General features: G+C 46.1%; 1 protein-coding gene across 7 annotated transcripts in view; it reads right to left on the minus strand.

Moving 5' to 3' along the window:
- Nucleotides 1–6367: 6367 nt before the first annotated feature.
- Nucleotides 6368–19643, minus strand: part of LOC114875311 (RNA-binding protein Musashi homolog 2) — an 86535-nt gene continuing 73259 nt past the window's right edge. For all 7 annotated transcript variants that reach the window (XM_029185456.2, XM_029185455.2, XM_029185449.2 and 4 more), the window contains 2 exons: nt 14784–15024; nt 6368–13302 (listed from right to left, as the gene is read on the minus strand). In XM_029185456.2, coding sequence (XP_029041289.1) covers nt 12448–13302; nt 14784–15017 — 1089 coding nt within the window. In that variant the 5' untranslated portion in view covers nt 15018–15024 and the 3' untranslated portion in view covers nt 6368–12447. The remainder of the gene's footprint in view (nt 13303–14783; nt 15025–19643) is intronic.

A 19643-nucleotide genomic window follows, 5' to 3' on the forward strand; every position in this document is an offset into this window, starting at 1 on the left:
AATCCTTTTCGTTGCGTAAAAACAGATACTCTTTCTTTCTTTCTCTACTGTTCTCCCCGATATCAGCCGTGTCACAACTATTTCACCGTACTACTCGTTACCCCTATAAATCGAAAACCAATTTTACACGCACTCTTCATGCTCTGTTAATTACAAATCGAGCCACGGTACCTTCGTTCGAAGAGCTTTCAGAGGAAATGACAAAGGAACGGGGGAGAAAAAATCCATGTTTCTACGATGCTACGCTACTGGCCGTTCCGTTTAATCGGTTAATCATTAAAAACGAAGAAAATTTCAATTTGTTTTTTATTTCGCGTAGACAAAGGTGTGAAAAAGACGACATTGCCAGAGACACGACCAATAGCGTAAAGGATCAATTAGCTACGTTAAGGAAATACTAATATTTATAAATACGTATGTACAGACGCGATCGCGCGATGCATCGAGGAATCGATAATTGCATCGTGGCGCTTCATTTACACTCTAAATACAGTGGAAACATTTGTTTAACGGAATAAGTACGGTCCAATAGCGGAGAGGAATACGTGTCTTTTTCTTTCTCTATTCTCTTATCCTCTACGTTCAAACTATAAAGAATCGAAATTTTGTAATTTTATCAAGAAAAGGATGAAAAATTTCCCCCCCCTGTTACTAGCCGATAAATATTACATCGTTCTTCCTCTCTACAGAGGTAATACTTCGATTCCTGAGAGTATATTTTTCACCCTTCGTTAGAACCTCTCGTAGATCCAAACTTTTAAGGCCGGAGGTTTTTCCACCTCGATTTAGGGACTCTTTAAAAACGTACCCGTAAATAACCAACCCTTTTCTTCTTCTTTTTTTTTTATATTGCGACGATGGATAGGGGTGAAAATAATAGATATCACTAAGCCACATTAGCATGGAATAAGAGTATTTTTAATGCTTTCAACAACAACAGGTACAGTAACCAGTCTACCTGCAGTAAGTACGTTGGTAATTATTCCTTCCGTTTCTTTCACACGACTCTTCCTCACTTTAGAACACACCTTCTCATGTACACACTGTCACACACACGCACCAACACACGCGTTCTTTCTCTCTCTCTCTCTCTGTCGCAGTATCTCATCTTCTTTTTTTTTTTTTCACTTTTCTCTTTTTCTTTTCCTCGTACCCAACTACCGATTCATGAAACCTCACTTATTACTGTCTTTTGCCTCTTACCCATTAAACGGAGTAAGTAATTAATTATATAAGTTCGCTACACATCGTGTTAACTATTCGGCTGCCTAGCTAGCTGACTATGCTATTTACGTTGCGGATTTCGGGTTAACCTACTGGCTACGATTTCGTGATCTTTCCAATAAACTGGATCGCGTGTTCTATATGTATATATCTCGATGGGAGGGAGGGAGGGAAGGTTAAGTCTGCTGGTGTACGAGCCAACAGGCAAGAAAACGAGAAACGAGAAAGAACAAAAGTAAAGTGAAAAAAGGAAGAAAGTTTGAATTGAAGATAATTCGACGCTCTTATTGGAAAGTCAGTGGATCGTCGCCCGCCGGGAATGCTTGCGGGGGTGAGAAACTGCGCTACGCTCGAAGCTTCGTCCACAGAAGACACGGAAAAATACGTTCAGAATTTCAATCGTGTACACGTTATATCAACTCTCTAAGAAATAACTTAGTTGGGGAGGGCGACTTTGAAATCAACTGAAATAAATAAGACTACGAGGCACCTTATCACTGGATTCCTTGGACTTGTAAATACCGAAAGCGTTTCGAAATCGAACTTGCTTTCTTAACGCGTTCAGTGCCACGAGGGAGTAATCAAAAGAAATTCAAGGAAATTCAGAGTACAGGGTATCGTACTAGCTCCAATCACCCTCGTGGCAATCAAGGCGTTAATTCACTTCGAAACGGGTCATCGAACGTCCAATTAGTGATTTCGTGATAACTGAACCAGTATAACAAAGATGAAAGTGTGTCTAACGACGATGACGAGAAATGGCACATTGGATAAGAGAACGTACCGAAAATGCTACTCGGTAAACGATGATAATTCGACGATGATGATAATACTTCTCGTGTATGACTAACGATACCAATGAGGTTATTAAATACCTGGAATTATCACACGAGATATATCGCTACTGGTTACGCGGTAAATAGGAGAAAAGCCCCGGCTCGGCGGGTCTCGTCGATCAGGAAAAATGTCCTCGAAGAATATCTCTACACCCGTTCTCATCAGCCTTTGAACTTCGCCGGTCGTGGAGGACCCGCGAAAACGGGGCTCCTTCTCGATTTTCTGCTCAGTCACGCTAGCTTAGGTCGACTCGTCCCTTTTTCGACTACAACTCTAATCGACCCAGCTAAACGTTTTACTCCCGGTTTGTACTTTTTCAACATCCTCGAGACTGAAAATTCTCCTCTCTAATTGTCTTCGTGTCGTTCATCGAACGTACCGCTCCAACTCGACGACACTCGACCTTTTGTCTCTCTATTCTACTGACGTTTCAATTTTTACTTTGGAAAGCTACGATCCCTCGGTTTTAGAAAAAAAAAAAAAAAAAACATGGAGTACTCCGGGAAAGTTGGTGGCGCGAATTCGTGTCGTCGACTCGAGCCGATCCGCTTCGATTTTTTCGCCGTACGCTGAATAAATAGAGCGACCCGTGAAAACGATATTCGCTAGCAGTATCGAAAGCACTTCGCTGAACGTAGAGAGAAAGACTGGTCTATTTTGTCGCGTTGATTCGAGCCGATAATATGGTTACGCCTTGCGAAAACGATCGATGCACGGGCTGTGTTAACGGAAAGAAGGGAAAAACGAAATTCCGCGTAATGCGGTGAAATGAAACAAGAAAGCCCGACGACTATGCAAAAACGCGACGAGAAACTGAGCTTCCCTTTCGCTCCTTCTACTTTCTCCTACCTCGACAATGCGGGGATATGTTTTTGGATTGAAGATTAGATTGAAAAAATACACGAGTCAAAGTTCCCTTGTGAAAAAGTCTTTACTCCATAAAGATCGATTAATTAGTTTTCTCATGGAGAAAAGCTTCGAAGATTATTCTCACTGAAGGCAATCAGAGACACAATGAATTTGACTTGAACGAATTTCTCGCACGACGAACCGTACCTTGGTTCGATCGCCGAATTTTTCATTACACATTCATTATGTACGCACATTTGTACATATATATATATATATCTATCTGTGTGTGTGTATACATATATATATAATTTATTTATTAATTTTCATCGTGTACGTGCAATATGTACGTATGAATGTACGTAATTATATACATATACATATATGTACTGGAAGAACAAGACGCCAGAAATTTTTGCTGGCTTGAAAAGAGCGCTACGAAAAACGCGCGGGTCCCATTTCGAAAGAGTGCCTCGGAAAACGAACGAAAAAGACCAGCCATTGTTAACACGCCTTCGGTATTTCTTGTTCCACCTAAACTCGCCGGACTTTCTGTCATTTCGAGCTCCTCCAATCCGGAATCTCTTTATCCTTTTCATCGCGGAAAAACGATCCGTGTGAAAAAGAAATGTATTATTCGAATAGGAGGAAAAGGAGCTCGAGTATAGCACACCTCTTTGCAACGATTCGTTTCAACTTGTATCAGTTCGATAATATATCTCTCTCTCTCTCTCTCTCTCTCTCTCTCTCTGGTTGATGAAGGCAATGACGATGATGGAGGATGATGGCGATGGAGGTGTTAGCGGTGGATAATGGTGGCAGTAGTGGTGAATCATTACGAAAGCATATACAGGGTGCTTCATAAGAGACACCCTGTATATACCTGTTCCTTTCTTTCTCTGCTTCTTCAAATCACACATGCGACTACTTAAGGCCTCAGTGTTGCCTTCATACGGCAACGATCATCTCGTACCACGAGACATTCGAATTGTAAATTGACGAAGCACGCGGTGTAACCGAGCAAAGATCGTCCCTGAATACGAGACGATCGTTCAGACACGTATATTAGTATGTAGAAATCGTAACGCATGCACGAAACACACTTCATCGCAGCTTCGATAATGGCTACGAACAATTACAAGTACCGTTTAGCCGACGAATTGTCCGCGAGGAAACGAGTCGAAGGGGAGATTTAAAAAAATCGATGCAGGAAGGATTTTTGAAAGAAAACTTGGAAAGAAGTCGTGTCACGTAGGTGAGAGTCTGGCTAACGAGAAAACTTTTGGAAAAAGGGAAAATCCAGCGGGGGTTGTTTTGCTCGTAGAACACGCGAGAGTGTATCGAAACGTTTCCACGCGGAAAAATTCATCGGCGATCTAATACGCGTCCAGAGCCACGCTCGAGACCGTGATCTTTCCCATTTTGTTCGATCGTCGAGCCAATTCTTAAACTTCTCTCTTCCATTTAATCCCTCGCAACGAGAAGGGGGTAAAACTTAATCCGCCGGTAATTCTAAAGCGGCGAAACTTTCCCTTATTCGATCGTCCGTTCTCGAACTCGAGGCTCTTTCAAATTACTCGCACAAAAAGGAATGAAACGTTCGAATTATGCACAATAAAACTACGCTGGGTAGGTACTATCGATAGTTTTTTTAACTGTCACTAATTAACTACCAACATTTACTGTGTATTACTTCTGGTAGGATGCGTAATCTCGCTGTCTGCCACGCTAAAAGGGATCAAAAGGGTTTTCTTGCCATTGTTATCGACAATAAATACTCGCTACTGACACGCTAAATTTCCCAACGTCTAAACGCACTACGCGATATATCTACGCTAAAAAGGATGCGAGTAGATAATAAACGTTCGTTCGCGCAGCACGAGTCGAGATCCAGGATACTCGAATCATCCTGCGCTCAGGAAAAATACAAAAGGGATAAAAGAAAATAAGAAAAATGGTCTTACCTGATTTTTCAGCCGCGCTGTGGTCAGCCCGTCTCGAATCCGAATCCATGGAAGTGGTTCTCTCGTGTTCTCTCTAGCGATCGACACTCAATTCTACTCTTGCCTATGGGAATTAATATGCGTCTAAATCGTTCCTGATTCTCTTCTCTCTGTCTCTCTTTTTTTTGTGTTACATATTTTTTCTCTCTCTCTCTATATATATATATATATATATATATACATACATATATCTGTACTCTCGTTTTGTCGTTGGTTTGTCTTTTTTTTCTTTCGAGTTACAAAGGAGAAGAAACAGTAGGGGGTACGGAGAGATCATTGGGGGGGTTAAGGCACTCGGAGGGTTCTATCGAATCGACGATCGTAAAACGAGGGAAAGAACGATCGACGAGTGCACGGAGAAAGCGGAAAGGGAAGGCGCGAGTCTAACTTTCCTTCGAGATAATGTTGAAATCTAGTTTCGACTAACGATCGTGAGAAATGACGGCCGAATCGAATGATCGGTAAATCGTAAAATGATATGTCGCGTGCATCGATATGTATCGCGGTTCGTTCGACGAGGACGAAACACCGGGAAAACGTTCGGATTGGTCCAGTCGCGGTCGATCGGTATTCGCGGTGTTTCGATCGTTCGTTTGATCGAAGAGCTTTAAATCTTTTATCTTTCACCCGAGAATCTCTGTTCCCGCGAATAATCACAGCGCGATGTGTATAAAACGAACTACGATCTAACGTTCGTACTAAACTCTAATCATCGACGATATGTAGGCAAACGTATCAGTCGCGACTCATTCGTCGGTTTTAATCAGAGAAACCGGAAGAAAGTCTTTCTCCGTGCTAGGATGTCGGCTGGTCTCGGTACGCTCGAGCAAACTGCAAGAACGATCGTCGAATTTCCTCTCGTTCTTACGTTTCAATACAGTTAGGAATTTAGGATCTTAAAGGCTCGCTGTTCGTAGAAAAAAGTTTAGAGAAACGTGGTTATCATCAAATTCTACTTGGGTTAATTTAGCCAACTACGTCGAAAGCTTTCTACGTCTACAACGTTTCTACACGGATGTTCCTCCGTTAGATTTTCTAAGCGCGCTACAGTTCTTGGTCGTTGCAAGATTGTTTGCCGACGATTTAACGTACGGGTCTCCCGGTTCGTTTCGAAAATAACTCTTCGAATATTGCGACGCTGTTCGAGCGATTCATTCTTTGGTCGAGCGTACGAGCGAAAAGGGGGACAGGATGGGCGAAACTCTCAATCTCTCTTTTCTTTCTCTTGCTCTTTTCTCCGAAAAGCTTCCAGAGATCGATCTTTCCGCGCGTGATTCTTAAACGTTAATATCGATCAAAGTTTTCGCAACGAACGCAAAGAGTTGAGGGAGGAGAGGAGGAATGAAAACGGGACGAAACTCGGTTCTCTCTCGATCGTTCCGTCCACTTTTCCACCCACGATCGAGACAGAAACGCGAAGATACCGGTTCCAGAGGTTTTCCGAAGGAAAATAATTGTATGCGTATCGAATTTATTAAATTTTACTCTTACTTGCTGGTTAGAGCGCGCCAAGGATGATCTAGCTAAAATGCATGCGCTACAACAATTTCGCCGGCTGTTTTAAACAGCTTAAGAAGCAACATGAGGGCTTGTGTGACGGGAGAGAGGAAGCAACCATGTTAAGAAACGTTATTGTCTTAGGTGGGAAACGTACCGGAGGGACAACGCGGTGCTTTTCTATTCGACGATTTCCTGGAACGTCTCCGCGTCGATGATCTTTACCCTCCCTTCGAATTTCCCCGAACGTCGTCGATGACGATGACGCGTCGGTGAGCGATTGAAAGACGGAAAGGAAGACCCTCGACGCGGTGCACGTCCGGAACGAACGCGCGGCTACCAAAGGAAGAACGCGACTGAGCACAGGGTGCTCCCGACCAACCAGAGAGCGGCGTGAAACGAATGCCCAGCGGGGTTAACGAGGCTAGTTACGGCTTAATATTAATTAGCCAATTAGCGTTGCGCTCGCGGTGCTACGCCTCCGGCACGAACGACGGCTTCGACGCTGTCGACGAGAGTCCAGCGATCGAAGGAAAATCGGGGATAAAGGCGGTGGACAGAGGGAGAGGGTTAGCCTGAACGAATCGTATTAAATAATCAAACACGTTTCGCAATAAATATTATCTCAACATACACGCTAGTTCGGGGTTAAACGTGTTATACAGAGAGACACAAACAGAATACGTGTGCGAGTAAGTAAAAAGGTAGAAAATATTACACAGCACCAAAATAAAAAAAAAGAAGAAGAGAAAAAAAACGGAAAATGAAAGAAACAATTATATCTGGCAGAAGTAAAAATAATAATAATGATAATGACGATGATGATGATAATGATAAAATACAATTAGCCGAGGTACACAGATACGGCTAAGGACTGTCTATTAGGGAAGAAACATAAGAAGAAGAAAAAGAATAATAAAAGGATCAACGACGGAAGATAGGATGTTGTACACACAATACAGGTTAGCTACAAGTTTGAAATGAACTACTTTATTGGCAACTCATCTAGGCATCGAACTAAACTAAATAATCTGTCGTTTATGTCGTTCTTCGCGTTCGCCGCCCTGCGTGCTCTCTCTTTCAATTTCACTCTCACTCTCTCTTACTCTCTCTCTCTCTTTCTTCTGTCGTATCGTACCGTCTCGTTCTCGATAACGCGTCGCAGCCGGCTGATTCGTCGCGGATGAAAATAAGAGCCGATCTATCGGCGGTAAACGGAGCGGAAAGGACGAAAAATGAAAGATGAAAATCAGAGTAACGGTTCGTTTAGAAAGAATGAACGGGTTTCGTTGGGAGAAAATAATAGAAAGCATTCGACGAACAATCCTAAGGTCGGGGGTTGATTTTCAACGAGCGGAAGGTACTCGGCGAATTGGAACAGGGTATCGATGGGAGAGTTTCCCTTTTCGTGGGTGGTTTCGACCCCCTGGACCCCGCGACGGATCAGCCTAGCCCGAGGGAAAAGCGGAGCAGAGATTTTCGCGTCGTTTTCGTGATGCGATCGTCGCGTCGCGTCGAACTGATCTTCTCGTGTCTCGTTGCACGGTCGCTCCGTGTTTATGGCACACGACACGAGTAAACGAACGGAAATGTACGAATCGAACAGAGAACGAAGGAAATGGAAACGATCGGTAATCAGTCGACAATAATAACGGTGATGACAATAACGATGGTAATAATGGTGATGGCTAGATAGACAATAATGAGATTAAGTAATAATAAGAGCGAGGAGAGGCACAAAGTACCGGATTCAGTTAAACGAGGGTGTGTTTGGAGAGCGGGTGGACTCGGGTGAGGATCTAGGACGCGTCTCGACGAGGGTGCGTTACTTTCTGTCTTCGTCTCTGTTCACCCCATCCCTCTATCTCGCTTCGTTGCTTCAATGGAAAAACGACGAAACGGCTTATCGCTTTTAGTTTTCCGAACGATCCCTTCGACGCGACAGGAAGGTTCGCGGAAGAGAAAGAACTATAAATTTATTGCCAAAACGACCGGTCGTCGATAAAAAAAAAAAAGATCCGCGTATCGTTACGTTCGAACGTTTAATTGCTTCAATAATTCTCTTCCGTTCGGCGGAATACGGTAGAATTTAAGGGAGCTTTCGTTTCTTTTATCTAGAGAAAAATCTGATTAAAAGTGGATCACAGGAACGTGAATATATCGTGAACAGGGGTGAAATACCACTAATGATTGACATCCAGTGAACAACGTTTCGCGCACTTTGTATATTTTCGATCGGTAACGTTACAACTTATCTTAGATTTATGAATCGCGAAAATTATTCGACAGCCGTCTTTTTGCGTCCGTCGAAACGGATCTGTTCTCGTCGCCAGACCGGTATTTCCTTCGAGTTGATAAATCTCTCGAGAAAATGAATAACAAAAAAGATGCATGCAATCGTTTGATGATTAAAAATTTAAATGAAGAAACACAAAGATAAATAAACAAAGAAGAAGAAAAAAAAAATTAACGTAAAATTAAGAAAACTATGAAACGAAAAAAGAACGAGGGAAATTTGATTAGGTATCTCTCGTTAGCGCTCGCTCGCGATCGGCAAGAATAACAGATAATTCTTGTTAAAACGTACAACGACACGACGAGGGCGGTGAAGGAACAACAGGAATCAGAAATCTAAAGATATTTCTCAACCAGCATGCTTTACCTACTGATCATTCTCAACTAATGGGTGGTTAGCGTTTATCAAAATACTAACTACGCTAAAAATTACTTTCGACATTCGCAATACGTGTAACTATGTCTGTCTATACGTGTACTTGATTTCTGTGAAAATAAGTAAAAATGTGAGTATGAGCGTATGTGTGTGTACGTGTGTGTACGTGTGTGCGCGCGATCGTGTATTAGCATGTACAATACATGATATCACCGGAAGGTGTATATCAAAGGGGGTTGAAAATGGTTCGGGGGAGGAAAAAGAAGGAAGCGTTCGTGGAGGAGAGGCTAGCTGTCAACGATGGATGGCGTTTGCATCGATGCAAGTTCAAAGGTCATTCCGAATCGACGAGCAAATCGATCGGTCGATCGATTCGAAAGATCCCGTTTCTCTATCAGCGGCAAGTCTGCACCGATTTTGTTAATTAAAAAACAAAAGTAACATAATCATTATCATCGGCATAAACGACACGGAGGGAGGAAAAATGAGGACACCCAGAAATGCGTTTCGATGTCGTCGAGCCTGTTCGAACGAGAAGGAAAATCGATATTTAATCGACGAAGAGGATCGACGATACCGGATGCGTCACCCTTCCTCTCTTTCATCGATCGTTTCTACGACGTTCGCAATGAAAGAGGGTAGGAAGAGAAGGAAACACGGGAAAAAAAACGAGAAAAGAAATGGACGAATGTAGGTGGATCGAGGAGATAGTTCGAATGCTTTGACATCGGGTGTCCTCGAGGTTAACTTCAAGTACGCACCCATGGTTCGTGTTCTCGAAACGGCGCATCGACGAGTACGCGTAGACCCTGGATTTCACAGAAACAAACAGAAGAAGAAAAAAAAAATAAAAAATAAAAAAAATAAAATTCGGTCGCACCGTGGTTTCTCGAATCATCGCCTCTTGTTTAATTCTGCTCGGCAGATATAACGCGCGCGTGTATACTTGCTTTTCGCGATTTCATAAGGCGTGCTTCGTTCTCTCGACTCTCGCTTATAACGCACACGTCCGTATTAACTCACTTATCGTCTGCTTATCGTTCTAAGCATTTTCTTATAAGTAATAAATATCACTCGCGAGCTTTGTCGTCGTTAATATTACGGTACATGTTAAGTATATGTTAAGGTGTGTATATCACTATAGAATATTATTCGTCGTTCGAAGAAAGATCCTTTTCTTCGAACTTTTCATCCTTCATCCCTTCTTTACTTTTTTTTTTTCTACGCTCTTACCCCCTATCTTACCGTCCCCGCTTGCTATCGCTAGCAAGCCACGCTCCTGTTAATTATTCCTTCGTATCAGTACCATGCAATCTGCTCTTTCCTCGCTATCATCGTATCGTTAAACGGAAACGGTACAGCTTAACGAATCGCTTATTGCTCGAAAGTTCTCACATGTGTTTCCACGTGCCGCGCTTTTCTCGCTTTCGACTCGCTCTTTTTCTTTTATTTTCATTTTTTCTCTCTTCTCGTCGAATCGTGACGCCTGTAGATACACGGGAGGTGCTTACATCGTCGATCTTTCCGCACTTCCGTTGAAATCGCTAGTTCGAAGGCGGTCAAAGATTAGAGACAATTCGAGTTTTTTTCCTTTTAGAACTCGGAGAACCCGTCGTTGCGGAAAATCGTAAGTGTAACGGAAGTGGCGGCCGATCGATTCGTCGCGTAATCGAGAGCGAGAAGAACGCGGCTCGCAGAGAGATAGATACGTGTATAAATTAAGTATCGACTCGTTTTCTTACGAACGCCTTAAACGTCTAACTTAACCTAGTTGAAACTTACGAGTTAGGGTCGCTTAACTTATAATGAGCTAATCTCAATCTCGGTTTTGCTGTTAGCAAAAAAAAAGTCGCTCGCTCGTTCGCGACTGTTAGTTTAGTATACAGATGGGAACGCGAGTTTTCCCTCGAAACGCGTCAAATTCGCATTACTGCTCCTTCTGCTCTCGCGCGATGGAGAAATATTGTCTTCCATTACTCGAAGAAAAAATATATGTATACCTATGCGTTATACTACGTAGACGCGTTTCTCGTACGTGTACGCCTGATTTATTTCCTCTACGTACGCGTAACCCTTTTCTTCTGACCGTGCGAACGAACGTACGTCAACTTCCGTCTCGTTGATTTGCCAACCGGAAGCACGCGGCGAAAGGACGAGCGATTACGGAAAGTAGGATCGCGCGGTTACCCAGGGAACTTGCTACAGAAGAGTATCGAGGATGATTTCTCGAGCGAATATGTTCGCAAGGCTTCGTTCGTTTGGCACTTTGATCGAGGCGAAGGAGCGTCGCGCGACTACCGGTACAACTACCACCACCCCATCACCCTTCCCTTCTTCCGCGTACTTCCGTTTCGTTCACGAGCTACGGTCGCTATTCTCTTTGAAAAGTCTAAAACGAAAGAGAGCTTGTTCCGCGGATACGCAACGGTTTTGGTTCGAAAGCTCTTTCACGGCACAACGTTCCAAGTTCGCTCTCTTCTTTCCGTCTGTATCTCTCATTTCTACCTCCCCTGTTTTATTGCTTCGTGGTCGAGATCCTTGAGAGTAGGGCGGCCGTGCACGGCCGCGCACGGCCGCCGATATATCGCTTAATCGATTAAGTAATTAAGTAATTAGTTAGTTATCGTACGGTTGGGCGCGGCGGGAAGCCGGAAAAGAACGCAAACGAATGAATACGACGGCGACGCTGCGCGTATCGCGTCACAAAGGGGGTGAATGCTATAATCTAACTAGGAACCTAACGAGTGTGGCGCAAACACAAAACGCGTGGAATAATCGCGTGGACAAAAAGAATCGCGAGTGGGTATCGCGGACGAAGGATAACACGATATCTTCTTCTTTCTCTCATCTCTTTCGTTATCACCCACACACGCATGCACTCTCTCCCTCTCTCATCTTTTTTTTTCTTTGTATCCTCTTCTCTCGCTTCCTTTTCAATCGCTCACTCACGCTAATAAATTAATCGATAGGCGATAATGACGTAATAGTAAACGCAAGAAGAATGACTTCGGTTTCCGGCCAGGAAAGTCCTCGCGTCCTGCTCGACGCGTTTTCGTCCACCGAGATTTCCCCCGCCCCACGATTTCCAGATTCTTTCTTCCCGTTTTCCCTTCTTCTTCAACCTCTCCTCTTGCTTCTTTCGCGCGGTTCTTGGGCCATCGTTGTTGGGATAGCTCAACTTTGAGACGTTTGCAGCGGTTCGCGAGGGAACGCGTTACGATCGCGCAGAAGCACGCGTTCATTCGAGGAAGACTACTTTATCGAAGACGAGGTTGGAAAAACGAACGCGCAGTAGAGGATAATACGAAGATTCAGGAATAGAAAAAACGCGGTGGCGGGGGAAGGGGCGGGGGTGCGCGGTACCGTTTAAACGTACATTCCCATACCGTACATGGAGCCCCAGTCGACACCCTGGAAACTGGACATGTCGACGTTGGTGAGCGAGTAACCCTGGTAAGGGTTCGCGGGCGCGGCGGCTGCGGCTGCGGCGGCAGCAGCTGGCGTGGCGGCGGCTGTCGGGGGTGCCGGAGCCGGGGTCGGTGCGGCTGCGGCCGCGGCCGCTGCCACCGCCGCCGCTGGGATCGGGTACGGCGCGTATCGGTAAGCGGACAGGGCCGGATAGCTGCTGGCGAACAGCTTCCCGTAACCGGCAACGGCGTTTTGAACCTGGGCAGCCGCAGCCGCGGCCGCGGCCGCTTGTACTTGTGCCTGAGCCTGTGCCGCCACTAACTGAGACGCCGCGGCGACCGGTAACGGCGGCTGTGGCGCTAATCTAACGCCGAGAGCGCCCAAAACCACCCTCTTGCCGAGGGCCAACGCGCCAGGTTGAACCGCCTCCTTCGGCTGAGCCTTCTTGCACTCCACTTTTTTGTTCTTAATCGTGTGAAAGTGGATCTCGCACACGCGATCCACCACGTCCTCGTTCTCGAACGTGACGAAACCGAAGCCACGATGACGTTTCGTCTGCTGGTCCATCAGCATCACGGTCTCCTCGACTTTACCGAACTGGTTGAAGTAGGCCTTCACTTCCTCGCTGCTCGTGTCCTGGCTAACGCCCCCCACGAAGATCTTCTTCGTCCGATTCGCCTGTTTCGCGCGGTTCTTTGGCGTCGCGTGTTTCGGGTCGATCTTCTTCCCGTCCAACGTATGAATCGGACACTTCAGCACCTTGTCCACGCTACCCGGCTCCGCGAACGTGATGAAACCGAAGCCGCGACTACGCTGTAACCGAACAAGCCAGAACGGCCACGATGCACAACCACCGTCTCTTTCATCTTTTCCCTTCTTTCTTTCTTTCTCTCTCTCGCTCTCTCTCTCTCTCTCTCTCTCCCTTTCTTTCTGTCCCTTCTCTGTCTTTTCTTTTTTTTTTATTTAAATATTTCCTCTCTCTCTCGCTCTCTTTATCGCTCCCTCTCTTTCCTCGCTTTTTCTCGCCCGTCTATCTCGTGCTATCTCGCTTTCGTTTCGTTTCGCACACCTATCTCGAGTGTCCCTTGGTTTTCCGACCATCTGCTCGTTCGCGATATATCCTCGCTGGCCGCTTCCAGCGTTCCAAGTCGCCGAACGATTAATCCGTTTGCCGCCTCGCGCTACTTAACGACGCTAAACAGCCTCGATTGGTTTCTCAATGCAAAAGGTAATTGACGATCGATAGCGAGCGAGCAAACCGATTAATCGACGGCACCTAAATTCCGCGCGATAGTATTCGTAATGAGGCGCGCGCGACGTTACAAACGCATACCGATATCTATCACGGTCTACCGTGTTCTCGATCTCGAGAGAAAATCGAATTTTTCAACGTCACGTTCGTCAGAAATGTTGCCCGTCTCGTTTATCTATCGTACTCTGTATTGTAAAAATGGTACCACGATATATCTTCTCTTATGTACAATTAAACTAAATACTACCAAACTACCGTATACATGCAAGACTGTCCAAGCCAATGTAAGACAAACATTCTAGGATTACGTGAGAGACAAGGACTTCGAATAAATGATAAGACTCAAAATGAAGTTACGATCGTTAATTGCATCGCTACCGGATACGATAATCTATGTATATGCCCAGAGTCCTCGTACGTGATTACTATTACGTTGTATCGGATAAACCCGTGTGCGAACGCATCTTTAGAAACGAGCCTCTGCCTCTTTTCCACCTTTTACGTTTTAAATACAAAAGTTTTAATACAGTAAAGATACCAAAAGATACGTTTCTACTTCCTTTACACTGTCTCAGCAAATTAGTTACATCGATTAGTACAACTTCTCTTCTACGATCTACTGTGTGAAATCTCGTGCAAAAGTGGAAGGAAGAAACTGGTGCATCGAATCTCCTCGAGAAGAATTGCGTTTCAATCTTTCTCCTCTCTTTCTAATTCACTTTTTTATCTTTCTCCCCGTGATTACCCCCTCCCTGTGCCCCGAAAAACCGGAAGGACTTTCGGTTCGCCCCGATACGAACGATCTGACCTATCGAGGAGGAAATGAACGAGAATTTTGTCGAATTCTCGGTAGCCAGTTCGCGAGTTTTTCTTTTCCCAAAAGAGATCTCGATCGAGGAGACTATATTTTCGCGGAACTTTTCTCGGATCGATCGTTGCTTTCTCGTTCGATCGATCGAGATCTTTGAAAGAAATTCGGGACAGGCTACCGATTTCGTACGGAGATGGATCAGCCATGAAAGCTTCCATCTGATTGACCAACCTGTGTAACCGGATCCTTCATGATGAGGACATCGGTGACGGTGCCGAACATGCCAAAGTACTCCCTCAGCTTTTCGCTGCTGGTCTGCCAAGACAAGCCACCGACGAACAATTTACCCGGTGCTGGGTCGCCGCCATTCGGTGTACTCCTACCGGAGCTGCCGGAATGGCTACCGTTTATGGGCACCAGGGCATTGTGAAAATCGTGCTCGATCGTACCATTTGCTGCCTCCATGCCGGCGCTGAAACATACGCAAATTTTCGGTTAGTCGGGAAAGGATTGTTCGTTCGCTCCGTTTATTTTTCTTTTGCTTCCCGCCAAAAATATTTTCGAATCAGTTTGTAAACGCATTTATCGAACGAACGAACGAACGAACGAAATTCTCTCGTTTATACCCGATCGTTTCACGTAACTGAACCGAATTTCCTAGGAAAATTTCTTTTAATTGGAGCATCGAAATATATACCGAAATATCTATACAGGCGGGTATTAGGTGCTTAAATTAATTCGTTTCATAACGATTACGCAGGTTATCCTAAGATTCGTTAACAATGAAGACGGAGTATGAATGCCAGCTTTGGGGTAACACCCCGTTAATAATTAGCGTTATGTTGTAATTCTCGTAACGATTCGACAAACGCGGGGTTCTTGATCAAGCGTAACACGAAGATCATGAAACTTTTACGAATCTAGCCGAACGACGAAACGTCGTTAGAGGAGCGTGAATAATGAAAGCAGCGACGGTGCATTTTCGTATCGTTGCATAATTAACGATAGGCTACATTTTAATTACTGTCTGGCCGAGTAACGCGGAAAAATGTTTTCCCAGCCAGAGGCTGTTTTCCCTGGCAATTTATTGTCCGAACCACGCCACAGCCAACGCGAGTTTTCACCCTCTCTCCACCCCGTTTCCTCTCTATACTTATGCTTATGTTAACCCGTGCCGCGTTATAAGCGAACCACCATACACAACCCTTTGAATACTTGAAACGCTTCGAATCGAGTTTCTCCGGAAAACCGTTCTTATCCGCGCAATTTCATTAATTAGTCCTCTAGCCACACAGAATATCCGCTAAACAAACTTTTCTCCGATTCTCGTTTCAGCTGATGCCTTTGGTGTTAGTTAAAATTGCCGTCTTAACCTCCGCCGCTCTGCTAGCCGCCCACAGGTTGTTCTGGACCACGATCGACGTTCGGTAAGATTGAAAAATTCTTACACGACAGAGGGATACATCAAGTTTCTCTCGCCGGCTAATCGAAAGTTTCGTACGCGCAGACTCTACGATTATTATCGTTTCGAGATTCCTCCCGTTCCACGGTTCTACGATCTGCGAAATCCTCGCCCTCTAAAGGTGAGTGCTCTCCGATTAACCATATGTAACCGGTTCGTTAAAAGTTTCCCGCTACCGGTACAATTTTTCACGGTGGCGCGAAGCTGGATCGCCGGAACGGCTAAGAAAAGAGCTCGAGTTTCCCGTATCAAAGATAGCCGAGGCGTTCGAGCGGAAAAACGGAGGTATCGTTTTCGAATAATTCCAGGCAAATTATTTCCAGCACGAAACAGTCGCGCCCTTCGACCGCTATTTTTCTCTGTCTCCCGAAAGATTTCATCGAACCGATAAGAACGGGTTTCGTGCCCCGTCGCTGTTCCACCAATCACCGGCGAATAATTGGAAAAGATAACGCGCTGTTTCCGCGTGCCAGGATAAAGTCGCCAGAGACGCGATCGGGCCCTGAAACGCGAAGAAAAACGAGAGCTGCGAGTAACGCGTTCGATAGGCGAATCGACGGGAAGCGATATTTTATTTTCTCTCCGGTGTCACCCTTCATTACCCTTAACCGCCATCTATATTCGCCATCCCTGTCGGCTCGCGAGAGCTACAACGACGCCGATGGTCCCGCGAGAATCGAACCCGATGTATCTGTCCACCTTCTTCATCTATCACCGTAGCTGCGCCGGTTACCAATCGTCGTCCGTTATCTTTCCTCCGACGAACCCTATTTCCCCCCTGCATCCGCTTCCGTTGGTCGGGATTAGGAAAAAAGCGGCGAATTAGTCGGGAAAATTTTTCGATTTACCGCGCGGAAGAGAGAGAAAAACGCTCTCGAAAGGCGCTTTTAATTCTGACGGAAGATGAAAAACGTTCCGATCGATCGAGGATCACGAACGAACGAACGAACGAACGAACGAACGAACGAAAGGGTGTAGAGGCGCGCGTCGTTGTGTTTTTTCCCCGGGATCTGCAAGAACTCGCGTACATTCGCCAAAGCGAAAGAGAGAGTTGGAGGTCGAAGGACGGAATAGGGTTGCGAGAGAGAAAGAGGGGCAAGTAAAAGCGGTGCACGTTACTCCGGTTTGCTTCTATGGTATGGTTGTATAGCCGCGAGAAAGGTGGACAGAAGAGAGCAGAGTAGAGCAGAACAGAGCGTACAACGTGGACGATGTTGGAGGTGCAGAGGTCGAGGGAGCGTGACGCAGCCTGGAGTGGAAGGTCTGTCAGGCGGAGGGGATTTCACAGAGGGGAAGAAAACGGGAGGAAGGGTGTTTGTGTGCGCGCGTACGTACAACCCCGAGGGAAGAAGAGACGCGAGAGTAACCGGCCGGGGGATGAAAAAGAGAGAGATACCGAGACGCGAGAGTAATGGTTTAACGCGTGTACGCCAGGACGAAGAGAAAGGATCAAAAGAAGAAGGACGATGGACTAGCGATGGCTTTGATTCCGTGATTGCTCACGGCTAGCTTTCAATTTTCATCCCCTCGAAACTCTAACGTAGAATAAATCGGCGGTATCTAAATTGCAACGTCGCGACGCATTCGAGCAGACTGCAAAACAGGGATAAAACAGATGCAAGTTCGCGAAAGCATCGTTTCCATTGCTATGGAGCGACGACGGGTCAAAGAGACAGAGAACGGTGGTGAATGAGAGAGGGCGGAAGAGAAAGAGGGTAAAAGCGAAACAGGGTGAGCCATTCGAGGGAGTCGTCCAGTGGGACGTGGGAGGTGGATACCGGGATAAGGGGCGAGAGGGTGAACAGCGGGGGTGGAGGGTGAGAGAACGCGCAGCTGGTGGATCAATACTCCCCTCCGTTCTTCCCTCTTCGAGTTGTCGCGCTCCCTTTTGCAACGTTTCCACCCCTGCGGAACACGTCTATCGAAATGCGTCGCTCTTTTTCTCTTTCGTCGCCTAATTTCCACGTAAACTCGCCTCTCTCCTTGCCATTCAGCATTAGCCCGCCTTTATCTTCCGCCTCTTTCTCCGACCATTTCCTTCTCTCGCCATGAGCCGATGGATGATCCTTCTTCGTCGTGGAAAAATCCCTCTTTCGAAATTTCCAAGAATCAAGGTTTGTTCTCGCGAGTGGCCTCGACGCTTTGCGACGTCTTCGTTTCGCTCCAAACCGCGTCTCCTCTTTGCTTCCGCTCGGCCAAGAGGAAGAGAAAGCTAATTACAGAAACTTCGAAAGAGAGAGCGAAAGAGACGAGTGTGTCGTTTTGGTTCGGAACTGGTCACGGATCGATTCGAAATGCCGTTCGCATTTTCTTTTTCCCTTTGAAAGCAGCTAGTTAAATTCCATCCTACGCAATCCTGCTAAAATTTCCTTCCCTCGTGGAAGAAGATGAAACTTGTAACCGATTAAACAATCGGCACACAATTTCCAGATGACTGATCGACACCCTCGGCCGCGTTCCGTAACATTCCAACGAAAATATTCGATTACATAGGCATTACATAATTACTATACATATTGTCGAAATAATTTCGCTATAAGAAACAACAGGCGCGAATAAAACGGTCAGAGAAGAAAGACGGTTCGGAAGACAAAGGGTACGGACAAACGGTTATTACGACATGCGCCAATTTTACTGAAAATCAGCTTTCCGCGAAAGTCAACCGTTAGCCGTGACCTTTTCTTCGAGGGAGGATAACGTTAACTATTACTTTTCAAGATGCTTTCGATCGTACATCATAAAGAAGCCTAATTAATCGGGAAATTTGAAAGCCGTCGAGAAAGGAGACAAAACGAAACGAAAGAAAAGAAGAAGAATAACGTAACAGGGCAGCAGGAGAAGAAGAACTCCAGTGTTTCCAGTATCGGTAGACATGCTGTGCTAGCGTAGTTCCCTTGTGACCCTCAGCAACGTCGAGGGTTACTTTTCTCCCTTTCTCTGCCGCCCTTCTACAGGCTGGCCGCGCGCACCCTCGCCTCGCCTCTCCGTCTCCGTATTCCGCCGAGTCTCCCCCGTGCTCGTTCGCACGCGGAATATGCGCGATCAGACACGCGCACCAGCCACCCTTCTTCTCTATCGTTCTCCACCCTTGCCGGCCCATTCGAGGGGCTCGAACCGGCAAGGAGAGAGGGTGCGTTCGCGATACTGGTGGGGCTGGCGATGCTGGAGGAGAAAGCACCCTCAGGGTGGGGGAGAGACAGGGTGCGGAGGCGCCGTCGCCAGCGAGAGACGCAGTGCCGTCGGGACGTTCGACCGAGCGATACCGCCTCCGCAGGAGTCAGCTCGACGCTGCTAGGCTGCCGTGCGAGGCTGCCCATCGCACACAACCACCACCAACTGCCATCATCCTCGTCATCCTTGCGATTTCGCGCCGTGCCGAGATATCCTATTCGCACCCCGAGGATCGGCAAACGGTGTCGCGCGAAAAGTGGCCGAAAACTGGACACACTTGCCGGGGATATTGTCCTGTCACAGCAGTACGCCTTATAAAGAGTTACTGGTGTGATGGGACATTGTCCTCGTCTCGTGGCAATCGTCGAACCCGGACCACCTATGTCAACTGGTTTCAGTGTTTTCCGTTTTCCTTCCCATTCTCGCTAAGTGGAAGGAACCATCGGGACAGTGTTGTT

This window comes from Osmia bicornis, chromosome 8, assembly GCF_907164935.1.
Source record: "Osmia bicornis bicornis chromosome 8, iOsmBic2.1, whole genome shotgun sequence".
Classification (NCBI taxonomy): domain Eukaryota; kingdom Metazoa; phylum Arthropoda; class Insecta; order Hymenoptera; family Megachilidae; genus Osmia; species Osmia bicornis.